Source organism: Chinchilla lanigera, unplaced genomic scaffold (genome assembly GCF_000276665.1).
Source record: "Chinchilla lanigera isolate Chin_1 unplaced genomic scaffold, ChiLan1.0 scaffold00021, whole genome shotgun sequence".
NCBI lineage: Eukaryota > Metazoa > Chordata > Mammalia > Rodentia > Chinchillidae > Chinchilla > Chinchilla lanigera.
Genome location: NW_004955422.1, coordinates 1,301,870 through 1,303,259, shown reverse-complemented (window position 1 = coordinate 1,303,259; position 1,390 = coordinate 1,301,870). Strand labels below are relative to the sequence as shown.

General features: G+C 36.4%; 1 protein-coding gene across 1 annotated transcript in view; it reads right to left on the bottom strand.

Moving 5' to 3' along the window:
* The window catches only part of Ckap5 (cytoskeleton associated protein 5), a gene marked incomplete in the record, with an annotated part of 87,638 nt that overhangs the window by 51,064 nt on the left and 35,184 nt on the right, over window positions 1-1,390 (bottom strand). Inside the window, 1 exon segment of the mRNA XM_013514063.1 lies at window positions 589-717. Coding sequence (XP_013369517.1) covers window positions 589-717 — 129 coding nt within the window.

The window sequence follows — 1,390 nt, the reverse complement described above, 5'->3', positions numbered from 1 at the left end:
TTTTTTGGTTTTTCTCCGGTACCGGGAACCGAACTCACGACCTTGCGCTTGCCAGGCAGGCGCTTTTGCCACTGAGCTAAATCCCCAGCCCCAATAGCCACAGTTTTGATGGAAGACATTTCACATATAGAAAGGCAATTTTCCAGATTATTGGAAACAAACTTATTTCATGTTTTTACCTTACCTATAGATTGGTCACTGCACTTTTATCTGGTTATAATTTGAAAGTTTTTTCTACTCTATCACCATCGTAGCCTAGTATAAAACTTAAAACCTTAAAAGTTATGTTTTCAAATTGTAAGTATGAACTGCCAGTAGAGAATTAAAATAAGTTTCATAAGTTATTAGCTTTTTTCTTAACAAATCAGAACATATAAATTTGCAAACAAAATATACCAGAGTATCCTTTAAAATTTGTTTCAATTCTGTGTGTGTGTTCAATGTAAATTTTCCTTCCAAGTATGAGCAATAATTAAAAAACTGAAAAATCCTGATCAAAAGGACACCAGTACTCCAATTTCCAATATACAAAAAACCACAGTGCAAAGGACTGTTGTTCCACTTCCTTACAATTAATTACTAACTTACCCTATCAAGTTTGAGTTTGTCTACATCAGCTAAAAATGGGTTGACTGCTTTCTCACCAACCACCTTCAAAGCGGTACCCAATGCTTCAAATGCAGCATCTCTGACTTCAAGAGCAGAATCATTGATGTGCTATACTCCGGAAAAAAACACAATAATCTTTAATACAAAGTATACCTTAGGTGTTAACTAGTTTTAATTCAGGCTGAGAGTTATTGGACAAAGAATTTGCTTTTTATAATTTACTAAAGCTAACTGTTGGCTGTCCTTTCAGCAGTTAACATCCATTCTTTCACAAATTCTTTCTGGGTTAAAGAAACCTGTGGTTATCTATTCAACAAGGATGTACTTTCTTTTCCCTTTGCCTTCTATCTAAAATGCTTCACTTCTAAAAGCTCCAGATTTTTTTTTTTTTTCTTTTTTTTTTTTGGTCTTTTTGAGACAGGGTCTCGTCTTGCAGTTCAGGCTGGACTTGAGCTCACTTTGTAGCCTAGGCTGGTCTTGAACTCATAATGATCCTCTTGCCTCAGCCTCCTGAGTGCTGGGATTACAGGTGTGTGCCACCATGTCCGGCCATGTATGATATTTTAAAAAGGCTCTAAAAATAAATAAATAAATAAATAGGCTCTAATAAACTACTTAATTTAAAAACAAGGCAGAATCCGGATTCTCCACAACAGTTTTTTTTTTTTTTCCAGTATCAGGAATCGAACTCACGACATTGCGCTTGCCAGGTAGGCACTGTGCCGCTGAGCTAAATCCCCAGCCCCTCTCCACAACAGTTTTGTTACCAGGTCCTAGGATT